The sequence below is a fragment of the Artemia franciscana genome, chromosome 12, assembly GCF_032884065.1.
Source record: "Artemia franciscana chromosome 12, ASM3288406v1, whole genome shotgun sequence".
In the NCBI taxonomy this organism is placed as follows: Eukaryota; Metazoa; Arthropoda; class Branchiopoda; order Anostraca; family Artemiidae; genus Artemia; species Artemia franciscana.
The window spans coordinates 37,125,177-37,141,505 of record NC_088874.1 but is presented as its reverse complement, the minus strand read 5'-3'; the positions used below and the strand labels follow the sequence as shown (position 1 = coordinate 37,141,505).

General features: G+C 34.1%; 1 protein-coding gene across 1 annotated transcript; it reads left to right on the top strand.

Moving 5' to 3' along the window:
* The first annotated feature begins 8,825 nt into the window (after positions 1–8,825).
* On the top strand, positions 8,826–13,373 carry LOC136034164 (phosphatidylinositol transfer protein 2-like). The gene is made up of 3 exons (XM_065715345.1): positions 8,826–8,941; positions 10,021–10,141; positions 11,976–13,373. Exons 1-3 carry the CDS (start codon positions 8,826–8,828, stop codon positions 12,822–12,824), a joined length of 1,086 nt encoding a protein of 361 aa, XP_065571417.1. The 3' UTR covers positions 12,825–13,373.
* The last annotated feature ends 2,956 nt before the right edge of the window (positions 13,374–16,329 follow it).

Here is a 16,329-nt window from a genome sequence, read left to right as displayed (position 1 = left end):
TAGAATCAGACTAAAAGGAAACCCTGCAAATGTGTCCATAATTTCTACCTATGCCCCCACCCGTGACGCTACTGAAACGACCAAGGATGATTTCTACGGTGAACTGCAGCAGTTGTCTTCTTCTATAGCCGCACGTGGTTACTTGATTTTTGCTGGAGACTTCAACGCAAGAGTTGGTCCATCTGACCAGACCACAAGACAAATCCTGGGAAAATTTGGACAGGGTCACAGATGCAAGAATGGGCAGAGGTTGGTAAACTATGCCTTGATGAACCACCTTGTTATCACCAATACCATATTTCAACACAAACCTAGCCACCTCTTAACTTGGCATTCAAATGACGGTGTCACTAAGGCCCAAATTGACTTCATTCTCGTACGCCAGCGCTGGAGAAGCTCCGTGCAGGACTCTCGCTCTTACAATGGCGCGGACACAGGCTCACAGTCTGGATCTGACCACAGGCTCGTCACAGCAAAAATTTTGCTACGTCTTGCAATTCGAAGAAAAAACAAGTCCAAGGTCGGCTTCGATATCGGTAAACTTCAAGACAAAGAAGTGCGGCAGGCCCTCAATTTGGAACTAACTAACCGGTTTGACGCCCTCAGCTCTGATGAAAACCTAACCCCCGATAAGAGATGGGAGACCTTTAAAACCGTGATGACAGAGACTGCCGATGAGATCCTAGGTCGAGCAAAAATCAAACGACAACACTGGATAACCGCTAGAACCCTGTCAATAGTCGGTGAGCGAAGACAAAAGATGGGAGGCCTTAAAGAAGAAACAAAGGAGTTACGCAGACAGGTAAAACGCTCTGTTCGGCTGGACCGCCGCCAAATATGGGAAGATGCTGCCGAGTCATTTGAGAAAGCAGTACGCTTACATGACACCCGCAAGCTTTACCAGATCCTGAAGGAATCCGTTGGTAAGAAAGCTGCTGTCTCAGAAATAATCAAAAACAGATCAGGAAAAATCATTAGTTGTCAGAAGGAACGTTCAGCAAGATGGAAGGATCACTTTCAGCTCCCCCCTGAACCCATCCCCTTCATCTACTCATGATGCCTTCCCACCTTCCGTCTCTAAAGAGCCTTATGATATCGAGCTGGATACACCGACCAGAGCCGAAATACTAAAAGCGATCAACACCCTAAGAAACCACAAAGCCCCAGGTGAAGACGGCCTCCCCCAGGAACTATACAAACAATGCCCTGAGGTCACTGCTGAACACCTCCATGGCATTCTCGAAGAAGTGTGGAGGACCAACACTTTTCCAAAAGACTGGAGGACATCAGTCATCCTCCCTTTCTATAAGAAAGGAGACAAAACCGAATGCAAAAATTACCGCGGAATAAGTCTCATAGACATTGCCGTCAAAATATTCGGGATCGTACTCTTGAACCGCTTTAAAGGGGCAAGGGAGGAAAGAACTCGAGGAAATCAAGCCGGCTTTCGACCAGGTAGAGGGTGTACTGATAATATCTTCGCCTTTCGCCTTATTATCCAGCAGTTTGAAAGATACAACCTACCCCTGATCTTGATGTTCCTGGACTTCATTGCTGCCTTCGACTCTGTCACTCGCCAGGAACTTTGGAAGATCCTGGAGAATGAAGGAATGTCGCTGAAGTTTGTTGAACTGATGAAGGCATACTATGACGCTTCAGTGAGCCGAGTTAGAATCTATGGCGAAGAAACCGAAGAATTTCTGGTTGAGTTCGGAGTAAAACAAGGATGTGTCCTCTCTCCGACTCTGTTCAATTATTGCATCGATTGGGTGCTTGAAAATGCTCTATCGTCTTATCCAGGAGCGCAGGTTGGACAGAATCTCTCGCTGACTGACCTCGATTATGCGGATGATGTTGGCCTCCTGTCAGACCCTGTAGAAGCCCAAAACATGCTTGACAGCGTTGTGGCCTGGGCAGATCTGATCGGCTTGAAAGTCAGCACAGAGAAAACGAAATTCATGGCTATTAACCACGACACAGGACCATTCCCACTAACTGTCAACCAAGTTCAGCTGGAAAAAGTCAACCGTTTCACATACCTAGGCTCCCAGCTTTGTACTGACGGATCTTCCGACGCTGATATCCAACAGAGAATACAGAAAGCGCAGACAGTCTTTGCCTCCCTTCGGAAACCCTTATGGAATCGCCGTGACATCAGTGTCCAAACGAAAGTTCGAATTTACATGGCACTAGTCCGCACCGTTCTCCTTTACGGGTGCGAAACATGGTCGGCAAAACTACAACAAGAGAATACACTTAAGGTGTTTGAGCATACTTGTCTACGAAGAATTCTCAGAGTACAGCTACGTGACCATGTCTCCAACGTGAATTTACGTCGAATGTGCAATATTCAGAGAGATGTTGTGCTCACTATTAAAGAACGCCGTTTGAAATGGTTGGGCCATGTATTGCGGAAACCGCCAGAGTACCTGCCTCGCCAAATACTTCTAGTTGAGCCTATTAGCTACTGGAAGAAACGCCAAGGAGGACAGAGGAAGAACTGGTGGAACCTGGCCAAGTCAGACCTTGAACCAATAGGGGGTTTCAGAAAATTTGGTCACAGATGGTCAACACAGTAGCTCGCCTTTGCAGAGCAGCTAGCACAAGATCGATCAACATGGTCCAAGAAGGTCTCTAAGATCATCGATGCCGGGCGAGGTGGAAACGCCTGATTCCCGCCACATGTACAAGTAAGTAAGTAAGTAAGAATATCATGTACACCAAGGTCATATCAAAGGCCATATCCAGGATTTTTGTTCGGAAGAGGGAGGCATTGCAGGTCTTTTTACTATAAAAAAAAACTTTCCAAACGCACAAAAAGTTGTTTATATGCATTTTATCAAAGGCCATATCCAGGATTTTTGTTCGGAAGAGGGAGGCATTGCAGGTCTTTTTACTATAAAAAAAAACTTTCCAAACGCACAAAAAGTTGTTTATATACATTTTATTGCTTTTTACGGACCGAAAAAAAGTTCAGGGGGATCGTAGTGGGTTCCCCAAAAATATGGCATGGACACCATTTGATGTGTGCCAGGCAGGGCGGAACTGATCTGAGCGTTTTGTGAAGTGTTCGAAGCTTTGGAAAACTGTACGACATATGCTTCGTTTTGAGATCTGCACCGATTGAAGGGAAGCAAGCAACCCTTTGTAGAGTTTATCTTTGTAATGGGCTAAAAATATGGGCCGTAATAGAAGCTACCTTGCAATAAAACCAAAGACATAATTAATGGCCAAACTGGCCAAAGAATTGATCCTAGGATTCTCCAGTCACAGATCAAGGCTACTAACCGTAACTCTACTGGCACACCTGGCAATTTTTTAACTGCTCTTATAAATAAGATAAATATGATTTATTGCAAAAAGCCTGTGGGCTACAGAATCACAACATACAGTTTACAAACCCAGCTCGATGAGAAATATAACTTTAAATAATACAAACCAAGAAAAAAAACACAACAAGGTCCAAAATTTTAGCCAACAAACAACAACTATACTAAAAGGCAACTCCTAAGAACCCCAACAAGTTATCCCCTCAAACATGATTTCATACGTTTAATCCCTAAACCAAGAAACTTGCACTTTTATAGCTAGCAAAATTTTGCTATATTTACTTGTTTGTCTAAAAACGATAGCTTCGGCTAGTAAAAATCTTCGGCTCAACTTCTATAGCAGTGGATTTTTCCATGCAATTACCTTTACTTACTGATTTGAATTCATAGGCTTGTTTCTAATATCATTTAAATAAAAAAAAAAAGTTTTTTTTTGAAAAAAAAACAAACACCCCTTTCATATACGAACAGAAATAACTCCATATATGAAAGGGGCTGTTCCCTCCTCAACGCTCCACTTTTTACACTAGAGTTTGACTCTTTCTCTAAACTCCACTTTTAAAAATAGTGAAAAACTTTAGCACAAAGAGCGGGGCGTTGAGGAGGGAACAGCCCCTTTCATATACGGAGTAATTTCTGTTCGTTTTAAGTTTTAATGTCGCTCCTGACTTTCAGTTAATTTTTTTTATTTAATTACTGAACGTTTTTGAATTATTGCATGTTTGATTTTGGCGAAATTTGCGTGTTAATTTTTCTTTCTAAATGGCTTTCTCTTAGTTTTGATCAGACGATTTTGAGAAAAAGGGTGGGAGAGGAAGCCTAGTTGCCCTCCAATTTTTCGGTTACTTAAAAAGGCAACTAGAATTTCTAATTTCTAACGAACGTTCTTATTAGTAAAAAAAATACGTAACTTACAAATTAACTTAACGAACTTCTATATTCGTATATTTCTATTATGTATATTAGGGGGTTCGCCCCCTCGTAAATTCCTCGCTTTTTACACTAAATCTTTAATTTTATCCCTATTCTTTAAGACTGACCACTGAATCACAAAGGCAGTAGAATAAATAGTTGAAATTACTAAAAATACTTTAGCGTAAAGAGCAAGCTATTTAGGAAGAGATGAACCCCCCTATATGCGTAATAATCTCTGTTCGTTTTAAGTTTTAATGCTGGTCCTTACTTTCAGTGGAAAAAACTTTTTCAAACCTATTTTTTCATTGTTTTTTTAAATAATGCTAGAAATCCTGCACCCCTTTCATGGAATTTCCTTTTTCCCATGACAAATTCCTCCAAGGGAATATCCTCCAACGTAGCCCCCTCCTCTCAACCCCACTCCCAAACAAAAAATCTCCCCTGAAAATGTCTCTACACTTCCAAATAATCATTACTGTACGTAAACGCTGGTCAAAGTTTGTAACTTGCAGCACCTCCCCCGGAGACTGTTGGGTAGTAAGTCGTTTTACCACAACTGTAACTATAATGGTGTCGAGGCATTATTCTTAAACGAAAGTAGAGATTTGCAGAATAAATCTCAGAGTGCCTGTAAATCCTGTGCCCCCTTCATGGAATTTTTCTTCTCCCATGACAAATTCCTCCAAGGGAATATCCTCCAAAGTATATCATACGTTCCCGTAAGGAATTATATATATTCTCATACGTCCCGTGTATATGATATTCCCGTAAGGGAATACGTCCTGTGTATACGTCCCGTGTATATGATATTACTGTAAGGGAATATCATATACACGGGACGTATGAGAATATATATAATTCCTCCAAGGGAATATCCTCTAAAGTGTATCATACGTTTCCGTAAGGAATTATATATATTCTCATACGTCCCGTGTATATGATATTCCCGTAAGGGAATATCATATACGTGTCACGTTGTGAACCCGTATATGTGTTCGAAATATCCAGTTAAATAATTTTATATCTGTTCACTGTCAATTAAAAGGTTTCATCCCTATTTTGAACTGTTTTACTGACGTCATTATCTTAGGTATTTAATCATCATAATAGAGAGCAGTTTAATGGTTCATTTTAAATTCAATTGCTGTATGTAAAACCCTTTGTAATTAACAAAATTACATTAAAGAATGAAATATAGTGCCTAGTGATTGGTAAAAAAGCCATTAAACTAATATCAGTCAAGTTAATTACATCCGGGATGCAGGGCTTGCTAGCAGCCTAGTAAGAGCTTATAATATAATACAAAATTATGGAAAGGATGGGTTTAATCTATCTATCTATCTATCTATCTATATAAAAATAAGTTGTTTGTTTGTGTGTGTGTTGACTGACGTCATGTTTGTGTGTCGACTGACGTCATGTTTGTCGACTGACATCATTATAAGGATTGAGCTGTATGTCGTCATGAAGTTGTTTGTCGACTGACGTCATGTTTGTCGACTGACGAAATTACAGACCGGGACACCGGGACACAAATGAAGACCGGGACACAGGGAATATAAATGACGACCGGGACACAGGGACACAACTACAACGGGGACGCCGGGGGGCACAAGGGGGATATATAAATGACGACCGGGAAAAACTAAAAAAGCTGCAAAACTAAAAAAAAGAAGAACTAAAAAAAGAAAATCTAAAAAAGAAACTATATATATATATATATATACATATATATATATATATATATAAATATATATATATATAATATATATATATATATATATATATATATATATATATATATATATATATATATATATATATATATATATATATATATATATATATATATATATATATATCTATATATATAAAAATAAGTTGTCTGTCTGTGGATGTGTGGATGGATGTGTGGATGGATGTGTCAGGTGACGTCACCTGAAAAAACTGGATTAGGTGACGTCAAAACTGAAAAAACTAAAAAAAGGCAAAAACTACAAAAAAAACTAAAAACTAATAAAAAAAATAAAAAAGCTAAAAAACTAAAAAAACTATAAAGGTAAAAACCAATAAAAAACTAAAAAAAAAAACTGAAAAAACTAAAAAAAGGCAAAAACTACAAAAAAAAACTAAAAACTAATAAAAAAAGTAAAAAAGCTAAAAAACTAAAAAAACTAAAAAAACTAAAAAAAGGTAAAAAACTAAAAAAATAAAAAATAAAAAAAAACTAAAAAAAAGGAAAAAACTGAAAAATAAGCTAAAATAAAGGTAAAAACCAATAAAAAACTAAAAAAAAAAAGGAAAAAACTAATAAATGACGACACTCAAAGAGAAAGCGACCAGGACAAAAAACTAAAAAAAAAAGGCAAAAACTACAAAAAAACTAAAAACTAATAAAAAAAATAAAAAAGCTAAAAAACTAAAAAAACTAAAAAAAGGTAAAAAACTAAAAAAACTAAAAACTAAAAAAAAACTAAAAAAGGTAAAAACTAAAAAAAAACTAAAAACTAATAAAAAAAATAAAAAAGCTAAAAAACTAAAAAAACTAAAAAAAGGCAAAAACTACAAAAAAAACTAAAAACTAATAAAAAAGCTAAAAAACTAAAAAAACTAAAAAAAGGCAAAAACTACAAAAAAAACTAAAAACTAATAAAAAAAATAAAAAAGCTAAAAAACTAAAAAAACTAAAAAAAGGTAAAAAACTAAAAAAACTAAAAACTAAAAAAAACTAAAAAAAAAGGAAAAAACTGAAAAATAAGCTAAAATAAAGGTAAAAACCAATAAAAAACTAAAAAAAAAACTGAAAAAACTAAAAAAAGGCAAAAACTACAAAAAAAACTAAAAACTAATAAAAAAAGTAAAAAAGCTAAAAAACTAAAAAAACTAAAAAAACTAAAAAAAGGTAAAAAACTAAAAACAATAAAAATAAAAAAAAACTAAAAAAAAGGAAAAAACTGAAAAATAAGCTAAAATAAATGACGACACTCAAAGAGAAAGCGACCAGGACAAAAGGAATGTTCGATTAGCAATCAACAAAGCACCGGGACACAGGGAGTATAAATGACGACCAGGACATAAGTAAAAAAAAGACGACCGGGACACAGGGAATATAAATGACGACCGGGACACAGGGACACAACTACAACGGGGACACCGGGGGAAACAGGGGGATATAAATGACAACCGGGACAAAAAAACTAAAAAGAAAAAAAAACTAAAAACTAATAAAAAAACTAAAAAATCTAAAAATCTAAATAAGCTAAAAAAGAAAAAAAGGAAAAAAATAAAGGAGAAAAACAAAACTAAAAAACGAATGTATATACAGACCGGGACACCGGGATACAAATGACGACCGGGACACAGGGAATATAAATGACGACCGGGACACAGGGACACAACTACAACGGGGACACCGGGGGAAACAGGGGGATGTAAATGACGACCGGGACACCGGGACAGGGAATGGTCGATTAGCAATCACCATCAACAAAGCTCAAGGGCAATCATTAGAATCATGAGGTATAGATCTGAATACAGATTGTTTTCCCATGGACCATTATATGTTGCATGTTCAAGAGTCGGTAAACCTGACAATCTATTTATATGCAAAGACAATGGGACAGCAAAGAATGTTGTATATTCGCAAGTTTTACGTAGTTAAAACCATATATATATATATATATATATATATATATATATATATATATATATATATATATATATATATATATATATATATATATATATATATATATATATATATATATATATATATATATATATATATATATATATATATATATATATATATATATATATATATATATATATATATATATATATATATATCTATATTCACAGGTGGGACATAGGGACACAACTACAATGGCGCGTAACTATTATGGCGCGTAACGACTTACGCGCGCGGGGGGGCTTGGGGGGGGCGCGAAGCGCCCCCACCAACTAGGTGTTGGGGTGGCGCGAAGCGCCACCCCAACAGCTAGTATATATATATATATATCATATATAATATATATATATATATATATACATATATATATATATATATATATATATATATATATATAATATATATATATATATATATATATATATATATATATATATATATATATATATATATATATATATATATATATATATATATATATATATATATATATATATATATATATATATATATATCGTCACACTCGTTTCATCGAAATCATAGAGTTGGCAGTGGTCAATATCGAAAAACTAAATCCTTTTCCTTTACATATATTACTAGCAGATCTTTTGACTCAAGACGAGATTCAAAGACATCACAATAGTTGCTAGAGCCCTTGAATCTATATTTTAACTTGATTCTTATGGAAAAATTTAAACAGATTGGGGTGGTGAATTTATTAATCCACGTATAAAGAGGTTTTATTGAATTATAGTACAATATTCTATACTAGCCATAGTCCGATAAAGGTGGCATTGGCTGAACATTTGATAAGAACAATTTGACTCTCAATTTCGTGATATTGTACATTGAAACATGCTGCTTCTTTTATTTAAGGTTTGGATATAATCATGCTGATTTATAATCAACATCCTATTCGATCTTTGTCTAATCATAGTCCTTTGAAAGTCTATCGTGGTAACAATACTCTTGACATTTTTCTGAAGCAATATTCTAATGAAGGGAGGTAAGTGAAAAAGAAGAAATGAAAAAGAAAAAATTGGCTGGAGTTAAAGAGAAGTTTGCGACAGAGTATTTATAGAATGAACCCAGTTACACTCTTCATCGAAATCATAGGGTCTGCAGTAGTCATTATCGAAAAACTTAATCATTTTCCATTACACATATTACTAGCAGATCTTTTGACTCAAGACGTGATTCAAAGGCATCACAATCGTTGCTAGAGCCCTTGACTCTATCTTTTAACTTGATTCTTATAGAAAAATTTAAACAGATCGTGGTGGTGAATTTGTTAATCCACATTCAAAAGAGGTTTTATTGAAATGTAGTACAATATTTTGTCATAGTCATAGTCCGATAAAGACGGCATTGGCTGAAAGTTTGATAAGACCGATTTGACTCTTAATTTCGTGATATTGTACATTGAAACATGCTGCTTCTTTTATTCAAGGTTGGGATAAAATCATGTTGATTTATAATCAACGTCCTATTCGATCTTTGTCTAACCATACTCCTGTGAAAGTTCATCGTGGTGACAATACACTTGACATTTTTCTGAAACAATATTCTAATGAAGGGAGGTAAGTGAAAAAGAAGAAATTAAATAATGGTGATTCAGCTTGAATTAATCGAACGAGTAATATTTTTGAAAAGGGGAATTACTTTTGGTCCGCTCAACCTCCTATAGTGTCAACACTGAACCTGTAACGTATCGTCTACGTGATTCGAAAGATAAAGAGATTCATGGTGGTTTTATCAAGTATGAATTACGAAAGTCAAAATCACTGGCATGTATCAAGTTGAAAATATATTAAAATTCAAACTCGTCAGGGTAAAAGACAGTTGCTTGTTAGCTTGCTAGGATTCAACTCTGATTTTGATTTTTGGATTGCCACTGAAAACGTTCACAATTCATAATGATTTTTATGTGACGTTCAGTCCTAATGTCTGTGACCCCCTCTATGATGATTTGAATAAAACAAGCGATTTTTGGACAACAACTCTCCCCCACCACCAAATTAGAGGGGATGTAGGCAGTTGTGCGCATTTTCATTGTACTCTTAAAAATACATACTATATGTTTAGGAAGGATCGTACATATGATATAAAAGTTAGCCAAACGATCGGCCAGTGTATAGCGGGGAAGAGAAATGGATTATTTAACTCCGATATCTGTCCAAATTTCACCCTAAAATACAAGGAATATGTTAGAATGACTGACTTTTGTCGTCTAATCCTGATATTTTGTTTGTCCTGAGATTGATTGTTATGTTGCTACTCTTTGACCACAACAATTAGGTTATGAAATGGTCTATTACAGGGGTCGTTCGTCAGTTATTAGTTATGGTTTCGGCAAGTTTTTGCCATACTTTCTCTATTAGCCGCAGGCCTGTTTTCACGCTGTTGTTGTGATTCCTCGGCACGCTTTCTTTTCTTACTTTCTCTATTAGCCGCAAACCTTTTGGCATAGACTCTCTGAGCAGCTTCCTCGGCTGTTTCTTCTGCCATTGTAGGTTCTTCTGTCATTTCAAGATCTACATTAAAAATTTCTCTTTGAAAGGCCGTCTTATATACTTATAATGACGTCATATACAAAGCCTTTGAAGTCATAATAAATATGACGTCAGTCGACAAACAACTTCATGACGGCATAATGCTCAATCGTTATAATGACGTCAGTCGACAAACATGACGTCAGTCGACACACAAACAACTTTTTTTTATATATATAGATTGTATATAAACATAACACAGACACTGACACTGCCAATTTATTTAGAGATGCAACAACTAAAGATTTGCACTTGGTAGGAACCCCCAGTGCGTTCAATGGGCTTAATACTCAATGATTAACCCCCACTGTTCAAACCAGCATAAGGCTACAAGTCGCTCTGTCCAATCTTATTTTGAAAAAAAGTACTTGTCACTGCACCTGACTGCAGTCTTTCTCACCTCGGTAGTACTTCATGTACCACATGTAGCTTTATGTCAATCTTAACATTGGGAGTCCAGCCATTGAGGTATATTACAAATCTCATTATTTATTTTCCCAGACAAGTTTAAATCTTTAGTTGTCACATCTTTAAGGTTAGTGTCGGTTTTATATCCATATCCAGTGACCAAACCTCTCAATAGCTTTTTCGGCATTGGATTCATCGACATGAATTGTATAAAACTTGCATAGTTTGATAGATTGTTACTAGCACTCACCAACTTTCCATTTATGTAGACACCGATTCGTCTAGACAAACTGTGTAGTACACAATTTTTATAGGATGACCCATCACTTGGTTTTTGGTTTCTAGATTTTTTGAAAATGACATGGAAATCTATAAATGTGAAAGTCAAATTTATGAAATAGTCTTCATTTGAATAAATTTGAATATGTACGTCTGCAGATAGCGGTTGTTATGGATGAAATTGTTCATAATAACTATGTTTTACACTCACATCAACTTCTTCTTTATTGCAAAGGCTTAGAGATGAGATTACTGAATGATGAGACTCTTTATGTGGTAGATACACCGTTACTAGAATAAAAATGAATAAATAATCACAAGACTCCTTTACTCAAAAACAAGACGTTTTGACGGGTCAACATCCAAATGAAAATTGAAGGTATTCTTGTGATCTTGACCCAATGAAGGGTATATTTTTAAATTCGGTGAAAAAAAGAATTGTGACTCTTTTTAAAGGCTGTTTTTGATTTATAGTAAAGAAGAATAAAGTTATACACATACTAACTGAAATATTAAAGAAAATCATTATATACCTGGGGATGCAACTCTTTATTTGGTACCTCCAAAAGGGCAGTATAGATATAAAACACTTTTGGTTTTTGGGTTTGGATCTGAGTCAATTGAAATGTTAAAAATCGATAAGTATTTCACAATTTACTGTATCTAGATTCATAAAAAATTATTTTTATCCAGATATTCTGTAATTTTTACTATCAAAAGCGAATGTGTCGTTCTATTAAGGTTTTTGTAAATAGATCTGAGAATTGGCGACATACAGTAAATTGATAATGTTAGTAACAGAATTTCGTAGTTCTACCATTAACAGTTGAAGAATACCAAATTGGTCAATTGTATTCTGTTGGAAAAGCTTCAAAAGAACTAACAAATGCGGATGAAGGTGTTGAAATAAGAAAAAATGAGCCTTTTGAGAATGTTGAGCTTCTAGGTGGCAAGTATACCAAAGGGCAATATACCCTAAAGAATTACTATGTCAGAAAAAGACTTCCTACTTTTATACAGAACCTTCTCCCAGGAAAAATTAAAATTAAGGTAGAAGAAGAAGCTTGGAATGCTTACCCATACTGTAAAACAGTATTGACAAAGACGGGTTCGATTAGTTTCAAAATAACTGTTGAAACGTTTCACGCCGCTGGAGCTGGTGATTTAGAGAATGCTCTTTCATTGGATGATGAAACCTTGAAAAAAAGAAAAGTTGTCTATATTGATATAGCTAATGCTAAGATAGCTGAGGAGGACTATAAACTAAACGAAGACCCAACCAAGTTCAAATCTGAGAAGACAGGTCGTGGACCACTTACTGATAGTTGGAAGGAATCTGTAAAGCCATTAATGACCTGTTACAAGCTCATAAGATGTGACGCGCCTGTTTTGGGGCTTCAAAGAATATTAGAACCATTTGCCATAAATCAGCAGGAACAAATATTCCTAAATTTCCATCGAAAATTGTTTTGCTCGTTAGATGAATGGTATGGAATGACTATGCAAGATATAAGAGCATATGAGACACGAGTCCAACAGGAACTAAAAGACAAGCAATATACTGATAAGAAAGACAGTGAACAAGAAAACGAAAAGAAACATGATCAAGACGATAAAAAAGATGAAAAGGAGAATGAAATGTGCATGTGAGGTGAGAGGATGCATCCTTGCAAAACACAAGTTTTGCAAAATTTGCAAAACAAGTTTGGAATTCTTCGGTCATTCCCTCAACTGTGTGTATTTAGCTTCTGAGCTGCTCATATATGTTACGAATGAGTGATACGATATTTGACGGATTCCCTAATACAGTAATATATGCCAAAGGCCCTATCTGCAAATTAAGTCGAAAGTAAGACTAAAAGCATAGTTTCCGGTGAAGATATTCCAAATTGCCCGGGAATGCACATTTTTAACCAGCTTGTGCAATTGGTAAGGTTTGTCCTCGTGTTATCGTGAGGATGGAGCGACAAAAACGTGCAAATAAAAGCAAAATTGTAGCCTAAGCTAATTTCCTTGTCAAGTCATTAGACAAGTTACTAGGTCTGATTAAATAGATACGAGTCTGGTCCTGTTATATAGTTTTACAAGCGAATCATAGTTGCAGCGGTATTTGGAACCTAGTAAAGACTGAATTGGCTCACGCAAATCAGAAGCTAAGAAAGTTCTGAAAAAAAACATGCATACATACAACTTATATATATATATATACTTTTATATATATATATATATATATATATATATATATATATATATATATATATATATATATATATATATATAGAGTTTCTTTTTTAGATTTTTAGATGCATACATACAACTTTATTTCGAAATATTTTGACAATAGATAAAAGTAATTCGAAAAAGAAAAATGGTAAAAAACTAAAAAAAAACTATGAGAAAAAACTAAAAAAAAAAAATTAAAAATTAAAAAAATTAAAAAAAGAAAAAACCTAAAAAGAAAAAAACGTAAAAAAATAAAAAAGATTAAAAACTAAAAAAAAACTAAAAAAGCTAAAAACTAAAAAAAGAAAAAACTAAAAAAAAAACCGGGAATTGCACAAATATTTCAATATATTTTGACAATAGATTAAAGTAATTCGAAAACCTTAAAACAGATACCCCAAATTTGAGGTTTAATTTAAATTGTTGGAGCTTTAGCATGCTTGGCACGTAAAGATTTTTCCAAGTGTCAATGTTAGAATGAACATTGAGAAATTGAAGAAAACAAATCAATAAAAAGAAGAAACTAAAAAAAGAAAAAACTAAAAAAGAAAAAAAACTAAAGAAGAAACTGTATCTATATATATAAAAATCTATCTTCTATATATATAAAAATAAGTTGTCTGTCCGTTACGCCAGATTATATCTTAAATATATATAAAAATGAAACTAAACTGAAAAGCAAACTGAAACTAAAAATGTAGAAACTGGTAATTGCATAAATATTTCTATATATTTTGACAATAGATTAAAGTAATTCGAAAACCTTATAACAGATATTTATAATTATATTCACAGGTGGGACATAGGGACACAACTACAATGGCGCGAAACTATTATGGCGCGTAACGACTTACGCGCGCGGGGGGGCTTGGGGGGGGCGCGAAGCGCCCCCACCAACTAGGTGTTGGGGTGGCGCGAAGCGCCACCCCAACAGCTAGTATATATATATATATATATATATATATATATATATATATATATATATATATATATATATATATATATATATATATATATATATATATATATATATATGTATATATATATATGTATATATATATATATCTATATATATAAAAATAAGTTGTCTGTCTGTGGATGTGTGGATGGATGTGTGGATGGATGTGTCAGGTGACGTCACCTGAAAAAACTGGATCAGGTGACGTCAAAACTGAAAAAACTAAAAAAGGCAAAAACTACAAAAAAAACTAAAAACTAATAAAAAAAATAAAAAAGCTAAAAAACTAAAAAAACTAAAAAAAGGCAAAAACTACAAAAAAAACTAAAAAACTAAAAAAAAAAACTGAAAAAACTAAAAAAAGGCAAAAACTACAAAAAAAAACTAAAAACTAATAAAAAAAGTAAAAAAGCTAAAAAACTAAAAAAACTAAAAAAACTAAAAAAAGGTAAAAAACTAAAAAAAATAAAAAATAAAAAAAAACTAAAAAAAAGGAAAAAACTGAAAAATAAGCTAAAATAAAGGTAAAAACCAATAAAAAACTAAAAAGAAAAAAAGGAAAAAACTAAAAAAAATTTTCATCTAAAAAACTAAAAAAAACTAAAAAAGGTAAAAACTAAAAGAACTAAAAAAGAAAAAAATAAATGACGAAACTCAAAGAGAAAGCGACCAGGACAAAAGGAATGTTCGATTAGCAATCAACAAAGCACCGGGAAGCACCGGGACACAGGGAGTATGAATGACGACCAGGACATAAGTAAAAAAAAAAATTAACAAAACTAAAAAGAAGTTAAAAACTACAAAAAAACTAAAAAGAAAAAAAAACTAAAAACTAATAAAAAAACTAAAAAATCTAAAAATCTAAATAAACTAAAAAAGAAAAAAAAAGGAAAAAAATAAAGGAGAAAAACAAAACTAAAAAAGGAATGTATATACAGACCGGTACACCGGGATACAAATGACGACCGGGACACAGGGAATATAAATGACGACCGGGACACAGGGACACAACTACAACGGGGACACCGGGGGAAACAGGGGATATACTAGCTGTTGGTGGGGGCGCTTCGTGCCCCCCCCCCAAGCCCCCCCGCGCGCGTAAGTCGTTACGCGCCATATTAGTTACGCGCCATTGTAGTTGTGTCCCTATGTCCCACCTGTGAATATAGATAGATATATTATATATATGTTTTTAACTACGTAAAACTTGCGAATATACAACATTCTTTGCTGTCCCATTGTCTGTGCATATAAATAGATTGTCAGGTTTACCGACTCTTGAACATGCAACATATAATGGTCCATGGGAAAACAATCCGTATTCAGATCTATACCTCATGATTCTAATGATTGCCCTTGAGCTTTGTTGATGGTGATTGCTAATCGACCATTCCCTGTCCCGGTGTCCTGATCGTCATTTATATCCCCCTGTGCCCCCCGGCGTCCCCGTTGTAGTTGCGTCCCTGTGTCCCGGTCGTCATTTATATTTTTTACTTATGTCCTGGTCATTATGGCTTATGTATGGTCATTTATATTCCCTGTGTCCCGGTCGTCATTTGTATCCCGGTGTCCCGGTCTATATATACATTCGTTTTTTAGTTTTGTTTTTCTCCTTTATTTTTTTCCTTTTTTATTTTTTTTCTTTTTTAGTTTATTTAGATTTTTAGATTTTTAGTTTTTTTATTAGTTTTTGTTTTTTTTTCTTTTTAGTTTTTTCGTAGTTTTTACCTTCTTTTTAGTTTTTTTAGTTTTTTTTTTACTTATGTCCTGGTCGTCATTTATACTCCCTGTGTCCCGGTGCTTTGTTGATTGCTAATCGAACATTCCTTTTGTCCCGGTCGCTTTCTCTTTGAGTGTCGTCATTTATTTTTTTATTTTTTAGTTCTTACCTTTTTTTAGTTTTTTTTAGTTTTTTAGATGAAATTTTTTTTTAGTTTTTTTCCTTTTTTTTAGTTTTTTTTTGCTTTTAACCTT